The sequence below is a fragment of the Xiphias gladius genome, chromosome 18, assembly GCF_016859285.1.
Source record: "Xiphias gladius isolate SHS-SW01 ecotype Sanya breed wild chromosome 18, ASM1685928v1, whole genome shotgun sequence".
NCBI classification, from domain to species: Eukaryota; Metazoa; Chordata; class Actinopteri; order Istiophoriformes; family Xiphiidae; genus Xiphias; species Xiphias gladius.
In genome coordinates this window covers 13,628,330-13,655,817 of record NC_053417.1, presented here as the reverse complement: position 1 = coordinate 13,655,817, position 27,488 = coordinate 13,628,330, and the positions used below count along the sequence as shown (strand labels likewise).

General features: G+C 40.5%; 1 protein-coding gene across 1 annotated transcript; it reads right to left on the bottom strand.

Annotated features, from left to right (window-relative positions):
* Positions 1 to 597: 597 nt before the first annotated feature.
* kcnc4 (potassium voltage-gated channel, Shaw-related subfamily, member 4) lies at positions 598 to 22,329 on the bottom strand. Its single transcript, XM_040152971.1, has 4 exons — positions 21,406 to 22,329; positions 6,266 to 7,202; positions 5,162 to 5,338; positions 598 to 824 (listed from the first exon to the last, which is right to left on the bottom strand). The coding sequence occupies exons 1-4, from the start codon at positions 22,018 to 22,020 to the stop codon at positions 757 to 759; spliced, it is 1,797 nt and encodes a 598-aa protein (XP_040008905.1). The 5' UTR covers positions 22,021 to 22,329; the 3' UTR covers positions 598 to 756.
* Positions 22,330 to 27,488: the final 5,159 nt, after the last annotated feature.

The window sequence follows — 27,488 nt, the reverse complement described above, 5'->3', positions numbered from 1 at the left end:
GCAAACAAATGCAAAATCTCATGAACAAAAATGTTGCCAGGTGGTTAAAACAGGCTCACTTAAAATTAAAGCCCCTGAAAAATTTGTTTGAAATCTTAAGTCTTCCTCTATAATATTAAACAGTCATGACTAAATAAGATGAAGTTTGAAAAACATCCTAATAAGAGTTTAAGACCTAAATACTCAGCTAATAAGCTTCATCAGGACTGTGTGGATGTGGTTTGATCAGATTTGACTGACAAGATTTAGATTCAAATGTTGATTAAAAAAAAAAAAAACAGAAAAAAAGAGACAACAGATAAAACAGAAGAACAAAATCTCTCATGTGAAATAACCAAAACTCTTTGAACTCTGGCTATAAACTGTGTTCACGTAGGACCCCACTGGTCATAACAAAAAGCTAAATGAGAAAATATGTTTTCGGGACCTTTAAGACAAGCAGTGACATGTCCACTAAATGATACGTGTATTAACGGTAGCCAGTTTTTAAACTACATTTTACAATTTTAGATCACGCAATACATGCAAAATGCTCTATAACATGTAAAAGAGTGTACATGTGGTAAATCTTTCCACCACAGGGTGTTGGATGTATGACAGAAACAAAAAAACAAAAAGAAGGTGTCCTGAATAAAAAGAATCCGGTCTGCAGTTCATTCAGGAAGGAAAAGAAAGCAGGGGCCAGAGGTGAAGCTCTGCTCAGCATGTACTCCACTGCGATTTCATGCTCTTTCTCCTTTTCATAGCCAATCAGCATCAGGTAAGAGTGGTGACCTCCGGCTGAGCATAGTTTCCAGTGGCAGCGAGGATGTCTTTACAGCTGTCTGTAGGAAACACAAAGGACAGCAATACAATGAACTGACACAGTGACTTAAGATATGAGCATGAAAGACCTAGAAAATAGACCCGCAGTATAATAGTTTTTGATGTAATGTAATTAAACATCTCTGCTGAACAAAAGCCTGTTCAGGCTATGAACCAGCCAAAGTAGGGCTGCAACTAAAGAATATTTTTACTGTTAGTCAATCCTTTGATTGTTTTTTGATTAATCGATTTTTTTAAAAATCTATAAATATCATAAGATGGTAGTAATGAGATCACATGTTCCCAGAGCCCAAGGTGACGGCTTCAAATTGCTTGTTTTGTCTGAATACCAGTTCAAAACTCAAAGACATTCAATTTACAGTCATATAAAACAAAGAAAAGCTGAAAATCCTAAAATTTCAAGAAGCATAGGTCAGTGCATGTTGGCCATTTTCACTTGATAAATAACTTCTACTAAATAATTCGTCAGTTCCTAAAACTGTTATTGATAATTTTCGGACTAACTAATAGATTAATCAAATAATATTTCGGCTCTCCATCACAGACAGACAAAAAGACTTCACTTTGACCAACCCTTCTTGTTAATGGAAACCTATTAGTGGCAATCATCCAGGGGAGTCACTTGGGAACAGGGGGGCTCATCCGCGCACAGCAGCCTTTTCTTTGCTCGTCTGTATATCCGCCTGCTGCTTCCTCTTAGCAGCACTTAAATGTTTTGCCACACCATTATGAGCAGGCAGTTGTCACAACGCAGAGACAATGTGCTCTCAACAAGGTGCTTTCGACCAGGACAGTGGTTGCTTTTGTATGTATATATTGTGAAAGGCAAGTGCTAACACTGTCACAGGCTCCCCGTGACGACCTTAATCACTTCAAATCCACCAGCATTTTGTTCCCACTGCAGGGTGGGTGACCATTTCCTGTCACTGATAACCATCTGAGCAGACCTACTGCATCCATCTGTCTTTTTCTCTGCTTCCTGCCATACTGCTCTGGTGAAATATTATCCATACCTTATATCCTGTAAGCCAGGAATTAACCTAACACCATCCCCTATGGGCATAGCTGTGAAGAGCATAGCCACGGCGCCTTAATTTATCTCCATCTAACTCAAAATAGCTGCAAATACAAAGGTAGTCTTTTACATATTGGACAAAAACAAGGAGTTTTGATTTTGAATTCTGCCGCAACAGTTTTTAACATTGTTGCGAAACAGTGGAAGTCCGATTGAACCCTTTTTGCAAGTAATGTGCACTAAAATGCATTGTGTATGTGTGATATTTTCTTGTAATAGACTGGGATGTCATTATCCACATACTCACCAGATACAGAGCTCAAGATTGAATTACCCCCCCCTCTCTCTTGCAAAGATTAGTTTTGAGGTGTTCTGGCTTTGCTCAGCTTCCCATTGTTTTTGATTCAGTGATCAGGAGAAAGCTCGCATGGTGTTTTCACGAGCTGGCCAGATCATTTAGCGTATTATTAGAGATCTCAGTGTGAAAGCAGGCCGGGGACGGTTTGTGTTTTTCTGTGTTTATGTGTTTCCCACTGTGAGGCTGTAATTTTATATTGACAGATGATTTCCTCCCCTGAGCATAACTACATGTCCACAAACATCCCTTCTTCTCATTTAGCTGTCAGATATAACTGAGGTTGTGTGATTTTTTTTTTCATCTGCATGTGACAACGTGCCATTCACCTACACCAGTTTAAAACACTCAACACATGAAATGATTGACAAGGCTTCCAGGAAACGCATTCAAATACAATTTTATATACTCTCAAAGGAGCCAAGCTACAGTAAGTGCCCCATTTATATGTTGTTTTTTCTCTCAGTGGTGATGTGCTAAGGAGCTTTTGGTAGAAAAATGCATCTCGATGAAGTGCAGTTTTGCAGGAAAACACCTTCGGTGTCATTGGGCTGTTTGCTGACGAGAGTCAGGATGTCGACTGGGTGGGATGTGTGCTCAGGATGTCAGGAATGAATCCATGGCTGCCAAATATAGAGCCTCTTCTCACAAGGGGCTTTTCGGTACTTTGGGATGCTCAGATGTGAGATCCAACAGCCATTCAAGCAGAGAGAGACAGCAGGCTACAGCAGATGCCAATTGAGAGAGTTAAAGGAACATCACCTACTTCATTGTGCCGATGTTACCTGTTTCAGACGGCTGTTTAAAATAGTCACAATTACAGAATATTAGTGTTGCATGATGTTAGTAATCACTGAGACAGTCCGTGGTTAAAGGTGTATCGATGCAACCGCAAGATGACTGAGTGAATCAAACTTACATTACAAATACTTGTACTTGAACCCTGAAATGAAGCATAGCGTTAGTTCAGGCAGAGCACTGAAGTCACACTTGCATTGGCTGATTAGCTCTGGCCCATTGCAGTATGCTCTACAAATACGGGCTCATTCATAGCTGTGTAGCTAGCAGCTTCCAATCATGTTCAGTCGTGTTTACATCGCAGACATTATAACGTTGCGCCTCCTTACTGTTACTGCGGCTGCAAACGCCATTTGCAGCCGCAGTTCCCTCCTCCATCTCAACCTCTTCTGTCTATGGTAGCAAAATCCACATCGCTGCTGGGATTCCTTGAGCACTCCCTCAAACAGCAGAGCCTTTTCTGCAAAAACCTAACTGTATAACCATTTGCTATGAATGGTCAGGTCTTTGACGCAAGTGTCTCTGACTGAATTTATGTTCTTGAGTATATAGGGCTTTTTCTTACATATTTTGCCACAACAGGTTGTTTGGTACCTTGTGTTACTACTAACTTTGACCTGGCAGCACTGAATGAAGGTGGTTATCAAAGAGAAGCTCTTTCACTGAACGCGCACACAGACAGATGGATGATGCATGATTAGTACTACAAAGCGCTTTCATTGATTTCCTTTTGATCTGTCTTGCGAATAATGACTAAAAACTGCCTTTAGTCAGTTGGAGGTTACAAGAGAGATGATAGATGTTTAGAAAGGAATTGGATACATAACCTGGAGTTTTCTCTCACCTTTTCAGCAGCAGACACAAAGCTTTTTGTGGTGAGTCTAAAGACAGTTACACCATCCTTTAGCCATGCTAGTGGCACGGCCCTAGGGATGGCAACGTCTGTTAGTTGAAGACTGAAATATCTCAGTGTTGATACATGGATTGCCATACTATTTTAAAGACATTCATAGTACCCAGAGGATGAATCCAAAGAGTTTTTGTCTGTGCTGAGTGCGCGCATCAGGGCAAAATTTTCCCCATGTATCATAGCCTCTAAATGTATCATATATCATATATCATATCATACAGTACCTTTAAAACTAAAACAGAAAATTTAGATAACATCTCAGAATAACGCTTATCTAACAACATGATCCTTCCTTGACCACAAGCCTATGGCCAAATCTTAATTTTTTGCCCTACTGCTGCTGAGGATCTAATATTAGCAAAATTTACTCTCCAGTTTTCATCCATCCATTCATCTACTGTGTTTTCTGGTGTGTGTTTACAGTGTGGGCTGCAAGCCTGGTTGAAGACTTTTAGTCTCGTTCAACCTTCTGAACACAGAGACATGTACTAATGACAGGTGGCTCAGTTAAAAGTATAGTTCAACATTTTGAGGAATGCACTTCTTTCCTTTTTATTGCTGGGAGTTGAAGGGCAAGATTAATGCCACTCTCATATCTCTAGTGCTATATATGAAGCTATTTAACCAAGCGATGGTTAACCTGGGTCAGCATAAGACTGGAAACAGTGGAGAACAGTTAGTCTCTGTCCAAAAAGGTAATGAAATTAGCCTACCAGCACCTCTAAAGCTCAGTAATTAACACGTTATATCTTGCTTGTTTGTGACTTTCTAGCATCTTCACCATTGCCAGGCAAACACCGGCGGCTCCAGGAAGTAGAGATATAATGTGTTAATCAGTGAGCTTTAGAGGTACCAGTGCCTTTGGACCTAGGAAGGCTAGCTGTTTCCCTCTGTTTCCAGTCTTATGCTAAGCTAAGGTGTCCTTAGTGTACAGAAATGATCTTATTACTCATCTTCTTATCTAACTCTCTGCAAAAAAGCACATAAGCATATATGTGAGCAAAAATAGGAACCAGTTGCATTTGGCTAAATCCTGGACTCAACTAGTAGAACTTCCTTGAATACACTGTTTAATTCCTAGAGAGCAACTGTTGAGGAATAATAAAATACTTGGTGACCTGCAGAAACCAATTTGAATTTTCTCAGGGAAGTGAACTGAAACTGCAGAACTGCTACTCTGCAGCAAGCACTCAGTACAATGTGCACACAAACAGTAAATGAAGATATTCAGGTACATACTGACATGTATGTAACCTACCAGTATGGACACTGTGGTCTCCAGAGGTTAGGAGGAAGCATGTGGCCTCTTTCTTAGTCTTGTCTCTCCCTCGGGTGCACCGCAGGGACCATTTTTCACTGGGGGACAGTGGCTGGGTCAGGCTGCAGCCTTCCTCCTCGGAAAGGGCGACATTTGCATCCCCATTCTGTTTGGAATCTGAATGGACGACAAAAACACACCGCAACGTAAATGCCAAAGCTTTTACTGAGCCTCCCCCAAGGGCCCAGACAAAGAAGGAGTATATTGCATAAAATCGGTATTTTTCTGTGATGAAATCTAATTTGACTGAAATGTTACAAAGAGTCATTTGATACTGTCTTTATGACTAAGTGCGATTCATCTGTCAGGCAAACTTACAAGCTTCAAGTACTGTAAGACTAGAATTACAGTGGCCCTTTATGTTACTATTAGGCACAGGACCAATCAAATATTTATAATGTGGGTTCCTAAAGATGAATCATCCGATTAAATGAACAGGTTTAACAAAATAACCTTTCTAAATTAAGAACCTAATGAACAAACACAATAAACATTAAAATTAGCTTAGAGGGTGAGTTCACCCAAATGACAAAAAAAGCATTTCCTCACTTACCTCTAGTTCTATTTAGCCATGCACATAGTTTTGGTTTTACTTGCCCAGGTCTGAGAGAGTCTGCACTAAGATTTCTTTCTAAATACAATTAAGGTGCATAGAAATTAGTTTGTGCTGTTCACACCAATGTAAAAAAAACAAAAAAAAAACTTAAAGAACACCTCTGGATAATCCACAGAAAACACAGATAACAATTTTTAAAAAGAATATTCATGTAGTGGAAAGTGAGGTCTGTGGATTATTTAGAGTAACTAGGACCCTGTTTCTTGAAGGAGACATTACTGTTTGAATTAAAAGGTAATTTTTCAATGAGGTGAGTGCCACAAACATCATCTTCTTTGTATTGGATTAGCAGCTGAAAACTCAGGAATGAAAAGCTCAGCAAATAAGACCGAACCATTTGCATGGCCACACACCACAAAAGGTAAGTGAGAAAAGTTTTTTCTCTAATTTGAGAGAACTGACCCTTTATTACTGCATTGTAGCCTGACCTGAACGGTTCCTGCTGACACTCTCTTCAGCAGCCAGCGGACATGTGTCGCTCTGCGTGCTGTCTCTGTGTGAGTTTGTTTCAGACTTCCCAAACGAGGCCGAATCAGTCGGAGCGTCTGGGTTGGGGTTGTGCTTCTTCTTCTTTTTTGGCAGCTTTTGTTTAGCCATAGCCAGCGAGTAGTACATCCCAAAGTTATTGACGATGACGGGGACCGGCATGGCGATGGTCAGCACCCCAGCTAGCGCGCACAGCGCCCCCACCATCATGCCCAGCCACGTCTGTGGGTACATGTCTCCGTAGCCCAATGTCGTCATGGTAACCACTGCCCACCAGAAGCTGATGGGGATGTTCTTGAAGTGTGTGTGGTTGGAGCCTGTTGGGTCGTCGGGCCTGGCTCCGATGCGCTCAGCGTAGTAAATCATGGTGGCGAAGATAAGTACACCCAGTGCCAAGAAGATAATGAGTAGGAGGAATTCATTGACACTGGCCTTCAGCGTGTGGCCCAGAACGCGCAGGCCTACAAAGTGCCGCGTCAGTTTGAAGATCCGGAGGATCCGAACAAACCGCACCACTCGGAGGAAGCCCAGCACGTCGCTGGCAGCTTTGGATGACAGACTGCTCAGGCCCATCTCCAGGTAGAAGGGCAGAATGGCCACAAAGTCAATGATGTTTAGTGTGTTTTTGATGAAGACCACCTTGTCTGGGCAGCAGACGATACGCACCAAAAATTCAAATGTGAACCAGATCACACAGATGCCCTCTACCAGTGTGAGGATGGGTTTGGTTACCATCTCTCTCCTCTCCACTTCGACTGTGATGTTGCCCACGACAACCCGCTCTGTCCTGTTCTGCAGTTCATTGAAGGCTTCATGGGTCTCCAGGCAGAAGGTGGTGATGGACACCAGGATGAAGAAGAGAGAGGCAAATGCAACTCCCTGGAGAGGAGATGAAACACTTAGTCATCGATAATAAGCACAATGTTATGTCCTCCCACATATAATAAGTAATCAATACAGTGTTTATCATACTTTCAAGTCTTGCGTGGTGCAAGAGTTCCCATTAAAACCTTTGTCTGATGGATGTGTGCCTCCTGCAAACTGTTTTTCAATCCACAACATATATAATTATATTACAGAATTTCTTTTATCTGCAAACTTTACAGTATCACTAACAACAAAGAATGGATATGCCAATCAAGTCTGTAAAGCGACATGCTTTGAGGGATTATTTTCTGGCAGAGGCAGTGAGTGTCAGGTGATTGACAATAAGCAAGACTAAATTAATGGACACACTGATATGGGACCACTTAACTCAGGCACAAAAAAATATGATAAGACACAAACGTTGACAACATCAGAGGCAGGATGCAAGTTTATTTTGACGGACCATTGTCTGTTTAGTTATTTTTGCATGTATCTAACTATGCTCACTGTGCGCAGAAGGCAGAGGGAATAATACAAAGGAGAAGGGAGACTCTGACCAATTTGTCAAACCCCAAAAAATATGAGAAGCAGGTGGCCCCATTTGGGGGAAAAAAAAAAAAGGTATCCGCAATAATTTTACCAGGATTAGATGAATGCAGCAACAAGTACAGTGGAAGAAGAATGGATCAACTCAGTATTTGAAAGGAAAATATTTCTTATAGTGAATGTAAAATACAGACATGCTTTAGCTCCTAACATGGCTCTTTGTTTTCTCTTTGTTGGAAAATATTGGAAAATGGCCTTTATACGTCTAATATATGTCTTTATATGTCCTAAACCCAAACATAGTCAGTTTACTATCATATATGACAAAGAAAAGCATCTAATTCTCACGTTGAGAAGCTGGAACGAGCAAATATTTTGCATTTTTGCGTTTATGAAATTATAAAAACAATTATTTGATTATAAAAATGACTGCATATTAATTTTGTTGATCATCTATTCAATTAATCAACCAATCGTTGCAGTTCAGTTTTAACACAGATAAGTTCACAATTTTGCAATTAAAGGGTCATATCAAGACAAGACATTATGAGTTCAAGTTTCGAGTTTGTAGCTGTTGCTATGTGGCTTTGAAAAACTAAAAATAAAGGTGCAAAAATGCACTACAGTAAAAATCTTTGCTCCCTGAAACCAATGCAAACATGAATAGTTAAGATCATAGAGTCACAACTATTTCATATTATCATTTTGTACTAATAATGTAGCCTTAGTGGAAGCCCCCAAAACGTCAAATATAGTCTACTTATTCTACTGTCTCCCCATGACATAAACTGTCAAGAGACAATTCAATGTTGTGATTGTCTACTACCAGTCTAGTTTGAAGATTAGTGACTGAAGATATAGATATATATTTTTTTAATCTGCAAAAGCAGCCAGGACAATGTTCTCAGAAAAAACAGACCAATTTCAAACCAATTACTCCCATGAACACAGAGACTGAATCATGCTGAGAGAAAATGTGATTCTATTAACATGAGCCCTGCCAGTCAGGGACAGCAGGGGGCGCTCACACGGCATCAACACTGTGTGAACTGATTTACTAAGCCGGCCAAGGAGCCACTGTTGCCAGGTGTCTTTCAAATACATCAAAAAGAAAATAGTTTTATGATTAAATTTTGCTCAGGCAAAGGAGGTTAATCTGGCAACAACACATGTCATAAAGACTCTCCAGCCAGTCTGAGCACAGCAGGAGAAGGGGGAAGTGAAAAGACATGCAGAGCCTGAAGGCACAGAACAGCAGGGGATAAGGGAAGGAGAAACTCTGGACAATGAGCTGAGTCATGAAAGACTGACAGCATATTCACCTGCCCCGTTGTCAGGTTTATCTGACATGTTTCAGTGACGGGAACATCTCTTTTGCTGTAAGTTCTCCCTCTGATACAAATACAATATAATATAATGCAAATAATTTCTTGAAAATACAAATACAAACAAAATGGCAAATGAAGTTGAACCGCTTTTACAGTTCTTGGAAGGTAAACTGAATGCCGTGGCTGCACGGTATTCACCTGATCCAACAATATAACTGAGCCTGTCCATGTTTGTGTTAACCTCCTGTGCTAATCATACCCGATCTGTCTTTATTGTTTACTAAAACCTGGACAAATTGTAATGCCTCTCCAGCCTTTCTAATCTTCCAGCTGGATAAATATGTACCTGTGCCTTGCATGCACTTAGCCATTTTCTCCCTCCGGGGCCTCACATTTCAGTTAGCTTTATAGTGTTTGGGTCTGTGATTAGAAAAAACAAATAAAGCATGTAATCTCCGATGGGGACACTAATTCACAGTGGAATAAACAAAATAAATAAGACCTGGACAGTTTATGGAGATTAATCAGTTGGAAGAATAATAACTGGCTGCTTGCAATTTATGTTCAAAACAGCAAAAACTGAGATGCTGTACACATGCAAAGATACAATACAAAACTGTTCATATCTCTATTTTGCACCCAGATAATGTGCTGCTCCTTACCACAACAACCTTCTTTTGCTTTGTCCCTGCAGAGCTCTGAGGCGCTCACAGCTCTAAGACGAGGACTGAGCCACAGGACAAGAGGGAAGGCCTGCCCCTGGAGGACCTCAGAGTTCCCCCTGTTGCATGGACACAGTTTCCCTGAACAGCACCAGAGCTAACTGCACAGCGTGTTTGGTGTGTTACAGGACTGAGTCGCAAGGCGCATCACAACAAGACAAACAGCATAAACACAGAACTTAACCACATGGGTGGATTAGCGGCTGATTAAGCACATTTCAGAGCAGAGGACTTTAACCATGTGAAATTATTTTATGACTCCTCTCTATCATATGCATCAACAAAACCAAGATTTTTCCCTAGTGAAACTCAAATAGAAAATACACAAGTATATTTAAAAATGTAAAGACAAGTTATTATAATCAGTATTTTCAATTTCATGTTTTTCATTAACACTGAATTTGTTTGAACAGCCTTATTGAATAAAAATGAATGAAGTACTAATTTACATTCATTCATAGATTCTCAAATACGTGTGTAATGGAGTTCAGTGTAAACATCCGAGCAAGAGCTGTTACAGAAGGAGCTTGAAGGAATAGATTACTGGTCCAACATACAATAATCTATGCATCTCTGCAAGCCCATGGATAAAAAGGGCTTGGAAATTTCTTATAACAGTGCCGATATGTACTGATACTGTACCAACACAATACTTGTTTAATAGCTTCCTCAGCTGAAACTGCACCCACTTTTTTTCCCACATTTAACCAAAGTATCTAAACTTCTGAAATGCGTCAGGGTATAATGTTGACTTATTTAAAGTATATTTAACTTTGCATATATTCCCATTATCACTGCTAGATCCACTGGGGAGATTGTAGACACAAATTGGCCACCTCTGTGACACAGTGGTCTCAACAGTCAATTCTTTTTATCTGCCAGCAACAAGCTACAGCGCATCTAGAGGGCGTAACATGTGGGGTGTTTGTGATCGCACCCTCGTCCCACCTCCCACCCTGCAACAAATCAGTAGATTGAACTTACTTACCACCAGTGATTCCTGCAATCATGTCTTAACACAAACTGCCATATGACAACTCTGCCTAAATACAGGATACACTTTAGGATATATCTAATCAAAGAATAAGTAGACAAGAATAAAAAGGGCTTTTGAACCAAAAGCACAAGTTTGACATCAAGTTTTATAGTTAACTTAGGTTTGAGAGCAGAGCCACCCCTTAACACACATCTAATCACCTTTGCAAGGTTGACCATGTATTGATACATGGTCAACCCAACCTCCCTTTCCCTTCCCTTCATCCATTTACCATCCTACCTCATCCCTCACTCTGTCTATCCCTACATCCATTCATCCTCTCCTCCCTCCTTTCATCCCCCAATATTTCGATCCTGTGTATACATCTCCCTTCTCTCCTTCTTCCAGGTACTGTCTGGGGCCTGTAATTGGCTCAGTTGATCATGCCTGAGACGCGCCCCCCTCCCCACACACACACACACACAGACTGACCCCCCCCCCCCCTTTTTTTTTCTTCTTTCCTACTTTTACTTTTATACACAAGTCCTTGCTTGTTACAGGGGTTTTTAACAGAGTATGGGCATGATTCATCATCAGTTATATCTCTGTATTGGTCTCATGCACCTATTCATAAAGTATTCTTTCCAAGTGACATATTTCATTTTGCTGAGTATAAATAAATATCTTCTTGCACATTATCAGATTCTTTTGACTGTGACAAATAACATCACCTAGAAATGGCTCCCTTAATGAGTTCTGGTATGGCAAAATCAACAAACTAGCAGCCACCAAATAAAACCTGTGAGCGCTGCTTCTGTTCAGATGCTTGTGATGAGCCTAACAGGTCCTGACAGCGTTCAGTTTACTCAAATGCCAAACGGTTTATCCCAGAACTAAACAGAGTCGGGTATCTGCAGCCAGGGGCACCTCTGCAGGGAAGGTGCTGGAGGTCCTAGAACACACAAAAACTATTTGCTCTGCTCATAAAAGGCTCAACCCAAACATCCAACAATAACATGAAGCAGCCTGGTCTTACACCTGTGTGTATGTGTCTGTAGCTGCATGACTGCCACTTCGCTTGCTGAGAGCCTTTTTTTGGGTTGTAGTGAAGTGTTTTTCTCTCTGGCTGTTTGTACTTTCACTACTTGCATGTGTTCATGTCTGCAAGTCTTTGTCTTGTTCAATAAACATTGCAGCACTTAAAAGGGTCTGTATAGTTTATTTAAGTCCTGATACAGAGGGAGACCACAATATCATGTCTACAGCTAAGTAGTGGAAACTTTAAATGCAGTTTAAAGTGATTACCATAATGTCTCTTTGCCACCACAGAGTGTCTCCTTGTTGGTCTGCTGAGCCTGCTGATGTTATACAAGCAAGAATCATTATGAGGCAAGATGAATGTTGACACAGAGCTTTTAATTTTTCATTTCCTGAGCGTGATAATGTAGCTTCAACAATCCTGCTGAGGGTTGAAGCTGATACAAACACTGTATAATATTATTTATATAACTTATTCATTAGTTTTATACTGCATGTCTTTTCTGTTTGTCTCTGTCCTGTTTCTGCCCACCCACAGAATTACTACTTTTACTCAAACCTGTAGTATTAGAGATAAGATTTAAAGACAACACTTAGGTAGGTAAACAGTTTTTCTATTTACACATCCAGCAGATAAGTACCATCATAAGCATTCATTTGGAGATGTGTTTTTGGCCACTTGGTGAATGTAAGTCTGATGCTCACTCTTTTTTTAGCTCTGTTTTTGGTCTCCACCAACAGCTGAGGGAAATATCTGGCTGTTTAGCTGCTAAATGCTCCACTATGTTCACCAGCTGGTCACTAACTGTGTCTGTCTGCTGTTTGGTGCTGAGCAGGTAGTGTAGAGTGGGATTATCAGAGCTTTATCCACTGAAAACAGCTGCCTGCTGCAGCTGGAAATGAAGCCATATGACCAGTGAGCATGAAGCAAAACAATGAGTAAAAGATGCTTAAAAGCCCCTTGGAGCTGAGGGGAAATGCAGAGTTGGTAAATAATTCTCTGAGTTCATCACTACAAGCAACATGCTTCACATTACATTCAATACACTCATTTGATCCATTGTTAATTAAAAATACTGATTATAGCTGCTTTAGGCATCTGAACACTTCGTCCAACACTTTTTTCAAAAAAAAGAGGTCCAACAAATCTTACCACTGAAATACTTTATGATTTATATGAATGATGATGCAAATTATGTAAAATTCTCTTAGCACCGCACCTACAGCAGCAGAGTCTAATTAAGACTTTGATGATATGTAATGCCACTGGTGCCAAAAACATATCAGTTCAAGGTCATCTGGAGTCAGTGTGCAGATAGAGCAGAGGTCCCCAGAGGGGATGGCCACCCAGTCCCAGCTGGGAAAATCAGAGCGGGGGGGAGTGTGACATGACACTCAACAGGCAGCGGGCTGTGCATCGGTGTGCAGCAGCTGGGGAGTCCCATCGCAGCTATCACCTCCAGCTGTTCAGCATCACACCCTGTTACTAACACAGACATGCTATACGCTAGAACCAAAACAACAAGCCCTCTGAGCAGTCAGCAGCTGCAAAGCTGACAAGAGCAGCCTGCGGACAGAGGAGAAATAATGTCCACTACTCAGCCTGCCAGCTGTGCGTGTAATAGCTGAATGGAACAGAAAACATTACCAAAATATTAGAGAAGGTCTAAGACACAGTTATAACTTTTGACTCCCTGCTAATGAGGGGCACTGAGTAACTTTCAGCTTTAATCCACCTTCATCATTGATTAATAAATTACAGCAGGACCAGGACACTGCTACATCCAAAAACCAGCACTTACAACATAAAAGATCAGTGGTGAAGACACTCCTACACAGAGCAGAACATCTTGTCAGTGAAGAGGAGGATACAGAGAGGCAGATCATCCAGTAAAGGGACCGGATAACGAGAATTTTAAAGAAAACCTAGAAAGGGAACCTTTAGCCGAGGTTTAAAAAAGCAGTGTACATGTGTGATGGTGTCTGAGTACCTTGAAATTCAAACAAGTGGAAAGTTTTGTCTCCAAACAAAATACAGGCCAGAAAGTTGAACCAGAAATCTCAGCATGTAGAAAAATAATCGTTAAATATTCAGCACTGTTCATCTATCAAACCCTTTAAAATCTCTTTAAATAGTAGCCTGTAAAAATACCAACTCCACTTATATGACAGATGTTTAAAATGTGCAAATGTATTAAGTTAAAGTTATCGTCATCTCTTCCCTCTGAATAAAAACATACTTTCTGCAATCCTACTGAGGTCTGGAGTTGATAAACACACCACTTGATCTGCTTGGCCAATCTTCTCTCCAGATACACTGTTAATTCAGTGTTGTTATTTCCATCAAATGCTTCTATTTCAAATTATTTAATTTAATCAAGGAAACATTTAAACTTTTCTATCCGAAGGTTTTTTAACAAGGGAAAATCACATTGACAATGACAGTTAAGTTGCAGCTCAAACACCAGCAATCAGCATCACTTCCAGTTGCTCTTTGGTTTGTGTGGAACAAAGGTTATATTTTCACTTATGTGTATTTATTGATTTCTCTTTATTTGTCTGCAACTCATTGCAGACTTTCTGATGCATCTCTAGATCTCACAGCAACACAGCCAATCTATTTTCAGCAGACAACTTAGAACTGAGCAGAATAAACAACCAACATAATCACACAGGATTACACCCCTCCTTCGCTGAGAATTCAGTGTTATAAAAGTCTCCTTAACGAGGCTGTGCCGCTTTGATGATGTGTGAAAAATCAAATCCTGTGATCCATTCACAGAGTAGCAGGGAAAGGTGTCAGGGCTGTGAAAGCTGGACCCAGAAGAATAAGAGGTTCAGCTCACAACACTCCTTTATTATTTATCAGCTCGGTGTCACACTGAGAAGGAACGTGACGTGTGAGAATATGTTTCATAATCAGCGATGATTAAAGCAACTTACTGAAAGACGTTGACCAATATTTTTCCTTTTTAAGGGAATGTTAATTGTTTGTTAAACATCATCTCAGCCTCACAAAGAGAAGTGAGGTTTTGACTAAGATGTGCTGACATTATTAATATTTCACAAGTGAAAACATTCACATAATTCCCTGATGACAAAAGGTGAAATGTCAATATATACTTCTTTTTAAGGTTATCCCAATATCAATATTTAATAAATATATAAATATCATTTAAATAAATCTTTAAAGTAAATCTTTATAAATAACAATTAAATGATACATAGATGTCTGTGATCTCCTCTAATTAACAACAAACAAACTACCTAGTCCAAAATCATCCAGGGGTAATAAATTTGAATGTAAATGTTAATTTAAAAAATGCCTTGATAAAATCAAAACAAAACTAACAGAAAAAGAGCATTTTATATTGGCTAATAGATACTCCAGATAAGACATGTCAGACCGTAAGAATCCCACATCAGTCAATCCCTTGTTCTCATAGCAAAGACAAATTGATTTCTTCCTGTATGTGGGAGAAAATACACTTCTTTTTCCTGTGGGAAAGGCAGCTTTAATTACTCACCACTGATAAGTTGAAGCCCATTACCACAAATACAATATACAATATACAATAAAATATAAAAACTTCATCTCAATGTCAAGTCAAAGTGTCACATGTAAGAAAACCGAGATTACAAAGCTCAATAATATATCAGTGCCATGGAGCTCTACAGGTGTTTAAACTGGAATAACATATTGTCAGGTATTTATTTTAATTAAACACTTGCACTTGTTTTGCATACGTTACCTGTGTCTATACTAATACTATTAATGCAATGATGTGTTTTCATTGTTTTGGCTCTATTCTTCAACAAACTGGGCTAAAAGAGAAACCATGAGGTTAAAGTTCTGACCTTCAACTTTAAAGTTGTTTGAGAGTGTTAATGTCCATATTTGGTGGACTGTGAAGAAACTGTAGGTCTATTAATACTCACCCCTCCAATTTAGGACAATGCAGCAGGTCAGCCACCTCAAATATGTGGACCAGACAGCCAAGAGTTTTTTAGGGCTTAACAGGAATGATTTGACTTGCCAAGTCAGTCATCTGACCTTATTCCAACTAACCATGTGTTTCACTTTTTGAAGACCAGACTGATGACAAAAGGCCTCTAAGCAAGCAAGAAATGAGAAGGGCTGCAGTACAGATTTGCCAGGTCGACCTGGTAAAGCATCACCAGGGAAGAAACAAGTGTGCTGCTGGCTACATATGAGTCGTAAACATCATCCAGTTGTTGACTACAATAAATTTATGGACAAATATTAATCACGATGACTTAACAGTAAGGTTATCTTAACTTATCCAGTTACTGTCCGCTAAAATTGGAACCTGTGTACAACAAGACCAAGAGTCTATGGCCCCGCTAGTGGCTCTGTAATTCTTTAATTAGGCTTTGAGCTAAAGATTAACATCAGTGTATTAACATGCTAAAATGAAAATGCTGACATGCTGATGTTTAGAAAGTATATATATTTTTACCATGTTAACCATCTTAGGGTAGTGTGTTAGCATGCTAATTTTCACTAACTATCACTAAACACAAAGTAGAAATGAGGATGATGGGAATGTCATTAGTTTTGCAGGTCAAAAAAAGTATTGGACAATTTTGATCTGATGACAGCGCTGGAAGAAAAACTAAGGGGATTAATTAGAGTTATCACAATTCATCCTAAAGACGCGATTCCTTTCTGTCCCAAATTTTATGGCAATCCATTCAATAGTTTTTGAGACATTAACTAAAAAACAAATATGTCAACCTCATGGATGCAATAGAGGAAAGGTCAGGGGATTACCCAAGTCAGTGCGATTCATCCTCTGGGGACCATTAAAATCTGTGCAAAACTGCATGGAATTCCATCTAAAAATTTGTTGATATATTTTAGTCTGGACCAAAGCGGTGAATCGACTGACATCGTCATCCATGCAGCCATGCCACTAGCATGATTGTAAAAGGTTGCAATTCAAAGTGTTAATCTGATGGGTTCCATTTCAAATCCACTGTGATGGAGTACAGAGCCATTACGGTCCTATGACCTGCTGACTGCACTGTATGTTAAAGCTGTTGCACTCACTGGGGTGGCACTGTATACAATACTCTCATGTCTGGGATTTGTGAGGGTGCCATCATTAGTGCAGAAGTCTCATGTGCTGTCTTTCACAGAGCTGCACCTCCAGTCCTGGTTGATCCTGAAGAGGATGCGGCTTAAACGATGGACAAATCAACTTCCCTCAGGCTTTTGAAGATTCACATTACCTGAGATGAGCTTAAAGGCTCTTTGAAACAAACAAAAAGGCCATCAATGTAACGTGAGTCCCTCAAAATGCTCTCTGTGTCCATTCAGGATGCACACAGAACAAACATATATACATGAATCGGCTGGAGAGGAAATGGACAGAGAACATTATGACCGGGTCAATATGGATCCGCCCTCACTCATTCTTATTAAATACTTCCAGAAAGATTCACATCTACACTGCTACTATTTGAAGACCTTAACAAATCCGAATAAATTAGTTTACAAGTATTCCGACTGTGAGAGACAGATGTGATTAACTGGCAGGCACAGCGTGGGTCATCTTCAGACGGCACCGACGCAGTGGCAGCTGTGACTCAGAGATGTCGGCTGTTCCACTGTGACGGCCCGCAATTGCCACTTGGACGAGAAGCTAAAATAAACAGTATTTGTAGCGCGACTGGCATGTTATTATACTTGTGCATCACTGTGGGAGTCTCTGAATAGATCATTCAACTCGACAAGCAGGCAAACAGAAATTTGAGTGAGCATCAGTCTCTCTATCTGATCTAAATGCATTTTTCTTTTTGCCTGATGAAAGCTCCTGGCCATTTGCCTGACAACTCCTGCTATAGTGACACTCGATACTTGCTTTCACGTTTACTCCACTAAGCACTCTGCTTTTGTTGCTGAGCCATTAGCCATAGCATGCTTTCAAACAGAAGGAGGACATCCCCTGTGTATGTAATGAGAGAAAATTGATTTTAATTTACAACACAGCAACATTTATTTTGCCCATAAAACAAACAGAAGTGTACCTTTTTCATCATAATAAACTTAGAATACTAATATAATACTTTTAAAAAACACTTAAACCGTGACATGATGTAGATCTTTGTATAAAACATTATTCACCAACGACGAGAAATCCACCAAAAATGCGGCAGAGGTGTTTCACTCAGCATTGTAAAATGGGTGACGTACAATTACATTTCTTAATGTTGTTCTAAATGGATGATAAGTTTAGTTTTCTCTATTTCTCTGTATTTTTTTTCTATGTGCATTTAGACCCCTTTCTCCTCATGAATATACAGTGTGATTTACTGTAAATGGATGTACAATCCTGCAGCCTTTCAAACACTCGTGTTTCGAGGATCTTCGAGTGCAAACCTTGAACAGGATGTGTGGGAACACTTCACCAGCCCTGTATTTCTATCATGAAACAGCATTTTCCGTATTTTCAGTAATTTGCCACAATTCCATAACATAAATTTAACTGAGAACTGAAAAAAACTGCTATTCACATTACTGACCAGTTGTCTGGAGAGCATGCAGGCCATAAAATGTGTTGTAAGATAAATGTGTCATCTTTTGTAATTATTTAAAACAAAACAAATGTGTGTAGTGACGGGTGAGAAGCCGGATCCAGGAATCCACAGACCCTTTTTTTATAATCAGAAACATTGTTTTATCAGTGTCATACATCATGACTTTTCCTATTTATATGAGAATCATTTTGCTTTCATGACGTGTTTCGGAAGTCCGCTAAAGAAACTTGGTGAAATATATAGGACTGAAACGATCAGTCGATTAGTTGATCAATAGGAAAATAATACTGTTTTGATAATCAAATGCCAAAGATTCTCTGCTTCCAGCTTATCAAAGGTGAGAATTTGTCAAATATGATGAAGATATGATGATATATGAAGACAATACCTTGGGCTCTGGGAAAATACATTTTTGCACTATTTCCTTACATTTTTAGAGCCAAAGTGATTAGTCGAGGCTATAACTAACAGATTAATTGAAAATTTGAAAAGTTAGATATAAAGGATTTTCATATGCTCTGTGTCTGTGATTGGTGTTGACGGCTTTTTTACGCAGAATCATCCCTCCCCAACCGCAAATACTGTACATTTATTTGAATTTTTATACAAGTTTGTTCGCTACAGGTCTGACGGAGAGTTAGATCACTCTGCGATCTAACTGATCCCAAACATAGGTAACTATATATGATAACATACTGTAGAGTTCTGTCTGAGAACGACTTTTTGGCAAACAAATATATACACTCAGCTGGCAGTTTACTAGGTTCACCAGGCTAAAACTAATGCAGTCTAACAAAACAGTCCTGCAAAACATCCTCCTTCATGAGGGTTAGAGTGTGCAGTTTGTGTTGAAACTGTTTCAGAGAGGTGTCGATCCAAATTTATGATTATTTTGGAGGATGGAGTTATGTGGTGCCGCTGAGTTGTATTGCGTTACATTGATACGTTTTTCCGATATTTTGTCCACCATGTTTATATCAGTGAGGGTAGGATAAATATTGGAAACACCTCTTAACATAACCTGAAACGGGTCAACAGCACCACAAACTACAGCCTCCAAAAGGAGCAACACAGCTGAATCAACATCTCTCTAAAATGGTTTCAACAAAAATCGTGCATTATAACAGTCATGAAGGTAGGATTTATTGTAGCGCTGCTGTATTAGACTGCATTGGTTTTATCTAGTTGTACCTCATAAACTGGCAACTGACTGTATTTGTTTATGCATAGCCCTCATAATATATCAAACATTACATACTTACTTTTTGGTGCAATAACAATGCTTTATGGACATTTCTGTTAAAGTTACCACATCAATACAGTTCTACATATTGGGTCAGGAGAGAAGAAAAATATATTTAATGAAAAAAAATTGGATTGATTTTACATTGATTATCATTATTTTTACACATGTAGCAGTGAAGTCTGTGGGACCCCAAACGATGAGGAGGTGAAGCCAATGTCAACAAAACACAAGGGTTAACCAAAATGTGGACACCTGAACTTTACTCCCATGTGTGACTGTTAAAAACTCTAGGCATCAATCTGCTGCTGTGACACCCTCCACTCTTCTGGAGAGGCTTTCCACAAGATCTTGGAACATGTCTGGAGGGATTTGCTCCCATTCAGCCACAAAAGCATTAGTGAGTTTGGCAACTGATGTTTTGACAATAAGGCCTGGGTAGTAGTCGGGGCCGTAGGTGATCCCAGCGGTGTTCGATGAGGTTGCGGTCAGGGCTCTGTGCAGGCCAGCCAAGTTCTTCCACATCAGGATGGAGAAGTAATGTATTTATGGACTTTGTGCACAGGGGCAAAGTCCTGTTGAAACAGGACAAGGTGGCCACATACTTTTGGCCATAAAGTGCATGTGAGCCCTAATATCTCCAAAGTAATGTTCTAACACAGTGAAGATAATAATGTGGTTGTATGTTCATTTATTTTCTAGGGGGCCTGCTTTCTAGGAGGCAAATCAGATGGATAGTTTGGTCATAGTTTCATTTCATATTCACTTTTCCCACATCAGTAAAACACTCAGTCATTTGCGTTTTTACTGGCTCTGTGTTACATGCACAAACAGAAAGCCATATATTAATCAGCTAAAACAAATGATCATAAAGCTGTGTGTTGGTCAAAAGGTTTATAAGAATTTCCTTTTTTTTGTTTTACTGTTGTTATAATGTTGAGCACATTAAAGAGAATGTTCACTGTGCTTCTCTTCTGAGGATGTTCTCTTTCAATTCCTGGTTATTCCCTCCATGTCTGTTCTTGGAAACACATTCAGTGAAACAGATGTGAAGATACGAGCTGTGGTCAGGTAGCAGACGTGTCCATACAAGGAACCACATCAAGCTTCCACTTCCCAGACTGGTTTCAAACTCCAACAGATACAGCTTTCACCTGAAACCGATGGATAGCAGTGTCGCCAGGAACAAAAAGAGCAGCAGCACTGAGTTTATATTCTCTGGTAGATTTTACTACCAAGTAAAAAATAAATAAATAAATAAATAAATCAGCACAATTTCAGGCGAATGTGGACTCAACTGAAATCTGGATTCCAGTACACTTGACATACTTGGCAAATGTACTGACTAGACAGCAGGTTTTAGCTATTGTTTAATATCTTTAACTTGTTTCATTGTTGTTTTACTGTGTCCTGTGTTGATTTTATGTTCCCAGTAACCAGTACTGATGTTGAGTGGTGAAATAAAGTAAACACAAATTGGACTGAGCGGCTGATTCTTCAGATCAGAGTGAGATACAGACTAAAACATCTGGTAGTATGAGAGGTAAAACCTTCGCATTGGAAAGTGTAAACACAAACGCGGGCAGGTCAGATCCATCCCAACGCAGAGACTTGAGGTCGTGGCTACCTGTAGGCTACCTGTTGCAGCCTGATTGGCTGAGCCTGGTAGGGACACCTGTTGATAAGTACGTGTGCGCCTTTTCCCCCTAAATGGAAAATCACTTGCAGGCTTTTTATGGTCTCACACTGACATATGGTCACCAAAGCGCTGAAAAGAGGAAACACCTGGTGAACTCACCCTGGCTGCTCTGGAGGAGTACGGGTCGTCAAACAGGGCCCAGATCTTCGGCTGCCAAACTTCGCAGCAGCCCCTCGACCTATCGGGACAGTCCTCGATGCCGAACCGCCTGGGCATCTCTCTGTCGTCGTCGGTGTCCTCCAGGTCCGGCGTTTCGAATATTTCAAGGGCCTCCTCCGCGTCCCGGTGCTGGCGGTAGGTCATCCAGCAGCACGGCTCCACGTCGGTCTCGTCTATCCCCCAAAACGCGAGCTCCTCCTCGAAGAGCGGCCCGCAGACGTCGGCCGGGCAGTGCAGCTTGCCGGTCCGGTAGTAGTTGAGCACGTACGCGAAGATGCCCGGGTGTCTGTCGAAGAAGAACTCGGTGGCACTCGGGGGCGCAGCGTCCGAGTCGGACCTGACCTGCGTGTCCGGGTCCGCCAGCCACGCCAGGCGGGTCCCCGGCAGGGTCCTGAGGGTGCTCTTGTAGGTTTCATGTCGAGTGCCGCCCACGTTGATGATAATTTTGTCCGAGTCTTCCCCCCTGGCCATCTCCTCCTTCAGACATGATTTGGACGGAGGTTTGTTGCCTGACTTGCGCCCTCGGTAAGACGAAACACACACCGAGCTTATCATTGAGAAGCAGAGACCTTCCGGCTGTTCGCCCCTCCGTTACAAACTGTTGTCCACTCGTCCGAAAATCAAAAACTTAACGCAAAGTGCGCCCTCATTTCAGAGCCCAGTCCGTAAAACGGCCTGTGTGGCTCATTTATCCAAAAGATAATGGTCTCGACAGCGCCAAAGTGAGACGCTCAATAAAAACCACCTGTTACAGCTCAGTCTGGTGTCGCGACAAAACGCAGGTATGTGTTATTTAAATGCTGTCGTCGAACCGATTGGGCAATGTGACTAAAATCGATGCCTCCAGATGTGGAACCAATTTCCCGTCCATGAAGAGAAGGATGCTGCCGGTAAAAAAAAAAAAAAAAAGACGAATATTGGCTAATTACGCACGACGGTGGGGGCCTACAGCACCAACCGCTGAGCCTGAACTAACGTGTCACTCCTCGCCCCCTTGTAGACAAATTTTACATAAATGCTGCAACGCCAAAATCCACAACTATTAGTGACAACTTTTTCTGTTCTCCACACAGCACGAAGACGCCTGACAAGGATCCAGTGGCGCATTTAACCATGCACTGAAATATCCCACCAGTCCTTCCTGCTGAAACTGCTCCGCTCGTGTGCCAGATGTGGGCTTGTTTTTTTTCCAGCTGGGGATCTGTTGCTTCTCCACGAGAAGCCTGTCTTCCCTTAGCGACACAGCCCGGTTGGATGGCGCGTTCAACAACAGGCTCGACAATTTAACTCTTCGGCTGCTGGCGGAGGTTGGCGCATTATTGAACCACTCCCTCTAATTAGAGCGAGAGGATGGGCTGATGAAGTGTGTATCTCTGTGTGTGTGTGTGTTTGTGAGAGAGGGAGGGAGAGAGAGCGATAGAGAGAGGCGAGAGAAATAAGTCGACTGTTTCATCATCCTTTAATTTACTTGTTTTTTTTGACCTGCATTGCGGTACCAACATTCTTAGATAACATGGTTTATAAATTAAATGGGTCGTATAGAAAACCAACAGCAAAAAAAAAATACGAACAGCCCTGAGCACAATATGTGAATTTTTGTGCACTGCAGTGCACCTTTCACTGCAGGGCTGGGATTGGTTCTACAGACCTAAGTCTGAGAACCAATATGTCTACTCCCTCATGTGAAAATCTAAGTGACAGACTGTTCTTGAACACACTGACTGGTGGAGTACTATCACTGTATAGCTTGAAGAACTGCAGCATTTGCTGGTGTTGTTTCACTGCATGGCATGCAAAGACAACGACACAAACAAACCTCTTAAATTAGGCCATTTAGTCACTCGGAATAGTAGGAGTGATGCTGAATTTTCAGCACTGGTCACCGTAGGTCAGCTGAAAGATCCAGATGTGATTTTTTTTTTTGTCATTTCCAGGAGTGGCCCAAGATTATTACTGTTATCATTATAATATTAATAATAATTATTATTATTATGATTGTTATTATTATTAAGCAACTATGAGTCTGGTCCAACAGGTAGCTCTGAGTCCTCCAATTGGTTTAGGTAACTCATGATGTTGCTTACACAGCCTAATTTCGCCACCTAGCGGATCCTTCAGTTAACATCATGTTTAAACGAGCCTCTTGAATGAGTCGGTCAGTAGCAAAGATGATCATTTGGTGATTATTTATCATTCTAGGGAAGAGTGTGGCAGAGTGTGGCAGTAACTTTCAAATAATGTAGTCAAGTAGAAAGTCAAGTATTTCTCCCTGAAATGCTTTGAAATACAAGTATAAATGATCATACAAATGAAATACTTGAGTAAAGTAGGCTACGATGAATTCAAAATTGTGCTATACTGCTTGAACAAATGTGCTTTTTGCAAGTTTTTAAGAAGAGTTTTCAAAATGCGTAATGACTCTTGAATACTAAGGAAGGCTGCACTAAAACATTGCTTTTTTAAACAATTGTTTGTTACATTCTATTGTACTAATGGTTTTTATTTACTGCAATCTTATTTTATGTACTTCAAGTTGATTTTGTGTAATAGACACATTTGTAAATTATAAATCATATTCAGAAGCTCAAAAAGGAAAACTGAGATTACAGTCAAAGAAATTCACCAAATTCATGAAAACACAAGGGTAAATATAAGTATTGGGAAAGTATTGATCAATCGTCTTCACCAAAAACATTTGGAATTAAGATAAAGGATTTCCCTAATGAATCCTCCTCTCAGATTCATCTGAGTATGAAGCAACAAAATCTGTTGTAAATTACTCTAGAAGGCTTGAGCAGCATGTCTGAAAGCAAACTTTCTCCAAGCTCAGAATTTGTTGTTGGAAGCTGCAAGTGAGGCCAGTCTGTAGAGTGAGTTGACAAGTACCAGAGCTCCTTGTGAGAAATGGTTGTCTAATTAGTGACGCTTTATAAATAAACAACAGTCAACAAAGGAGAAAAGGCCAGCCCATATTTGAAGTTATAACAACTTCTGCTCAGAGAAACTGCAAGTTTCAGACTGGAATACGTTTTAGGTCATCATATGCTGCAAATGATGTAGTCATTCATTTATGTTCTGTGGAAAAGTCGATTAATGGAATGAGTTTAAAAATTAAAAAAAAAAAAACTGAAGATTTATCTTATTATAATAGACCTCTGTAACTTGTATCTGGCATTGTGCACCATATGAACAAATTTAAGAGAGACTTAGGCTACTTCATATGGACTCCAGTTTAGGACTCACTGTTGAGGCCCACGTCGATTAGAGCTGGAGCACGTGCGGTGACTTCACAGCTGTATCCAGATGTAACGTGGAGCAACAGCTGGTTAACCTCTGTCTGTTTTCTGAGCTTTACAACACCAAACTAAAGGTTCACAAAGATGGAAGAGACGCGCTGCATTGAACTAGGTGAACCTGCCTCTGTTGTTTTTGTGTTTCCAAACATTGAAGTTTGACCTTTGAACTAACTTGGCCTGCTGTCATGACAGGTAGCTACATAAAGTATGCTAGCTAACACCAACATTCATATTATAGACTATTTACTAAACCTGCTCACTAAACAGGTGACACAGGTCCAGCACAGTGCCTGTCAGTCCGAGCAGGGGGAATAGACTGTCCTAAACATATTTAATTAGACATATGGCTATTTAACCACTGATGTGCAGCTAACAACCTTGTCAGTTAACTTAGTTAACTAAGTTTCAATGCTAAATATATTTGGATTTTTACATGTCCCCTCTTCTTTTAACTTGGTGACAGAAACTATTCATTTTTTGTTTGTAAAATAATACTTCTGTAAAGAAATACTTAAATTGTTAGGATCGGCAGCTTGTCTTGGTGCTGACGTATGAAACTGGTTGCTAAAACGAAGTTGCTAAAAATGTGAGATTACAAGGAGTTTAAGATCATTTGAAGGACTTTTTCAAGCCATTTTATTCAACGCCTCGACTGAATTTAAGCCTAGATGTGTCTAAATTTTGAGAGCTCCGGGAACTGACTTTGATGTAGTGTCAGGTTTGTTCAGTAACATTTTAAAGTCTTTGGTGTAAATAACTGGAATGTGCAGACCAAAGTAACCTGCCCAGGTCTGAAGCAATTGCTGCTTTTAAAGCAAAGTGATCCAGCATTTACTTGTTTAAACTTCTTTGGGTAAAATAAGATGTTGGATATTGCACAGGTTTGTATTCAGCCTCCACCTCCAAGTGCTCATTTTAAAGATCCAATAGTTTCCACTTTTTTCTCAAGATGTAGCCTTCATTTATTGTTTTATTTAAGTGATCATTTTTGTTATTGCTGTTTCAATACTGACAAGTTACATGTGATATTGCAACTATAAATAAATAAGCAGACAAATTAGAAAGGAAAGAAAAAAGAAACTGACATTTACATACAGAGTAGAAAAATGTTTGTCTAATTAAGGGAAACGTCAGTGAGCTCAGCAGGTTGAAGGGATTAACCAGTTTATTTAATTTTCAGTCAAATATATTTGCGTTGAATTAAGCAGAGCCCTATCCTAAACTGCATGCTAACGGTTACAGATGTGTGATGTGCCGTCTCATCTCCATGACCACAGCTACTGGGGAAGAGAGCCCAGCAGGAGCCAGAAGAGCACCGTCAGGATAAAACACCTTTCTTTTGCTGTCTGGGATGCAGGCAGTAAAAGTGTGTGTCCTGTTGGGTTTGTTATGAGCTTGCACTGATTGAAAAAATTATTTGGAAAATTATATTTTGTTTTATGTAGTGCTTTAATACCTAATGTTTTTAAAAGACTATAAGTGTAATCGTCCATAGCCTCAGTGATTACACCGGCTACATATTATAAAATAGTCATATAGCATAGGCAGGATTGGCATGTATAGGACCAGCATACACCCAAGAGGGTCTAGAGTTTTTTACCAGAATAAGAGAGGCAGCAGGTACGCTTATTTCTTTCTTCTCATGTCTGCCTGCTTGAAAAGGATAAATAACCCTTTAAGAAAAGACCAAGACTGTATGGACAATGCAATTGTTTTACCTGTGTTGAATACATTTCCGTGGTTCTTCAGTGACCTTTTGATTTTAAGTTTATTTCAAGTTTGATTTGGATTATGGACAAATCAACTGCACCAACTAAAAGATCAACTGAAGTTTTACTGTGGAAGTCGGTGGAGATATTAGACAGTAGAAAGTTCCAGTCTGGCAATACCTTCAACCTCCCTCCCTCTGGATGAGGCTCCGCTGATATGTGAGGCTTCACCGTGCGAGGATTAGATGTAAGTATGAGGCATCCTCTGCTGGGGGAGGCAGATTGTCTCTGTGTCCCATCCTGGGACAATACAGCAATCCAGCAGCTCCTGCAAGTAAGTCTACACCCCTGAAGACTGAAGTTTCTGTATAAGTGTGAGACAGACGGGTATCTCAGCTCGCTGCCCAGCACCTCCTTCAGCAGACAGATAGCGTAAGGACTGTGATCATCAATAATCAGGGGAGGATATTAAAGGACCATCCCATGTGTCTTCCTGCGGTCCAAGCATTACACAGGACAAGGCATGCTGCTTTGCCTCATATCCTGTCAGTTTAACTTCCTCCTGTCCAGCGTTGCCATGGCAGCCACTCACATCATATCCCCAAGTTGTTGAGATATGGTTTCACCTGTAATTCCTCATGTTGGCCTCTGGCCCTCTGCTGGGAGCAGCAGCAACATCTGTCTTCAGTCTCTCTGGATGTGTGTACTGCAGACAGTTGACCCACTTATCGTCTGTCCTCTTGCAGGTCTTCATGCGCTGCCTCGATGATGACGTACCCTTCTGCTGACTGTGCATTTGGCTCCGCCTCGGTCTGTGCTTTAAACTGAGTCATCAGTAAGTTCGATGTGCCACTGCTGTTCCGAGACCAGTGGGAGTGGTTTTATGATGAGCGTTGGGTATAGAAGTGTGCAAGGGTGTGCTGGAGTGTTAAATGTCTGATTTTCTTTATCATTGCTGTGAGTGGGGGCTTAGTGGAGTGGGCGGCAGCAGGTCATTGTTTGGCCGTGGCGGTAAACC